General features: G+C 74.3%; 1 protein-coding gene across 1 annotated transcript; it reads left to right on the forward strand.

The window, feature by feature from the left end:
• Positions 1-606: 606 nt before the first annotated feature.
• FARSA (phenylalanyl-tRNA synthetase alpha subunit) lies at positions 607-1,270 on the forward strand (the record flags this gene model as incomplete). The annotated part of the gene is made up of 2 exons (XM_017803769.1): positions 607-1,000; positions 1,111-1,270. Coding segments are annotated over exons 1-2 (499 nt in total), but the record flags the coding sequence as incomplete, so codon positions are not given.
• Positions 1,271-1,319: the final 49 nt, after the last annotated feature.

A 1,319-nucleotide genomic window follows, 5' to 3' on the forward strand; every position in this document is an offset into this window, starting at 1 on the left:
GGGCCCCGCGGCCGCGGGCGCCAGGAGCGCTGCGAGCAGGACGGCGCTGAGGAGGCTGAGGGGGCTCATGGCCGCTCGCTCCGCTCCGTCCCGGCCCGGCGCCGCCCGGACACTGCGGAGGGGGGCGGAGGCGCACCGGCCTTTTTATCCTCCCCGTGCCCTCGCCCCGCCCGCGCCCCTTCCCATTGGCCGGAGCCCGCGCGCGGCCCGCTCCCATTGGCCGCCCCGCCCGCCCGCCGCCGGCCCCGGAGCCCCCGAACGTTGGAGTCCCAGATGGCCGCTTCCCATTGGCTGGGAGGGACGGCCAATCACAGGCGACCACGCGTGCGGTGGGAGACGCCCCCCCCTCCTCGCGCGCGCGGAGTCACGTGGGAGGCGTGGGGGGGGCGCGCTCTTAAAGGGCCAGGCCCGGTTTAATGGGGGTTTGGGGAAAACTGGGGGTTTGGGGGATGCGGGGGGCGGGAATATGGGGAGGGGGCGACCGGTACGCGCGGGGGCGAAGTCTGTGACCTCGCATGGCGCTGCGACGCGCTGGTGATGTCACCGTTCCAGTGATGTCACAGCACGTGTGAACAGAAGGAAGGTGAACCCTGCGTGAACCCTGAAGCTCCGGGCTGGCTCGGGGGGGAGGGGGGACTGTGCTAGACTCTGTTAGCGCCGCATGACGTCATCGTGCAGCTTAATGACGTCACATCGCCCCCGCGACCCCCCGCGAGGCCGCTTTGCCGCACCCAAGATGGCGCCGGCGCCACTCCCAAGATGGCGCCCGTCACACCCTCCCCCTCCGCGCCCCCATTTCCGGGTGTGTCCTGCGCCGCTTCCGGCGGGGCCGGGATCACTTCCGGCCATGGCGCCGAGCGTGGCGGAGCTGCTCCTGCAGCGGCTCGACCGGGCCGGGGCCCCCCCCGAGGGGCTCTGCAGCCTCCAGGCCGCCGCCGAGCTCGGCGTGGACCACCAGACCCTCGTGGGCGCCGTTAAGAGCCTGCAGGCGCTGGGGGAGGTGCGGGCGAGGGGGAGGCGGGGAAGGGGGGGGAGCCCCCGGTGGTGGTCCCGGTTATCCCGGTGCCGATCCCGGTTATCCCGGTGCCGATCCCGGTTATCCCGGCGCAGGTGATCGAGGCCGAGCCCCGCGCGGCCACGCGGTGGGAGCTGAGCCCGGAGGGCGAGGAGGTGCTGCGGGACGGGAGCCCCGAGGTGCGGCTGTTCCGGAGCCTCCCGGAGCAGGGGGTCACCCAGGGGGAGGCCGCGGTGGGTACCGGGGGGGGCACCGGTACCGGGGGGGGTCAGAGGGTCCCGGTCCCGGGGGGGGTCAGAGGGTC

The sequence above is a fragment of the Lepidothrix coronata genome, unplaced genomic scaffold, assembly GCF_001604755.1.
Source record: "Lepidothrix coronata isolate B3197 unplaced genomic scaffold, Lepidothrix_coronata-1.0 Scaffold3817, whole genome shotgun sequence".
Taxonomy (NCBI): Eukaryota; Metazoa; Chordata; class Aves; order Passeriformes; family Pipridae; genus Lepidothrix; species Lepidothrix coronata.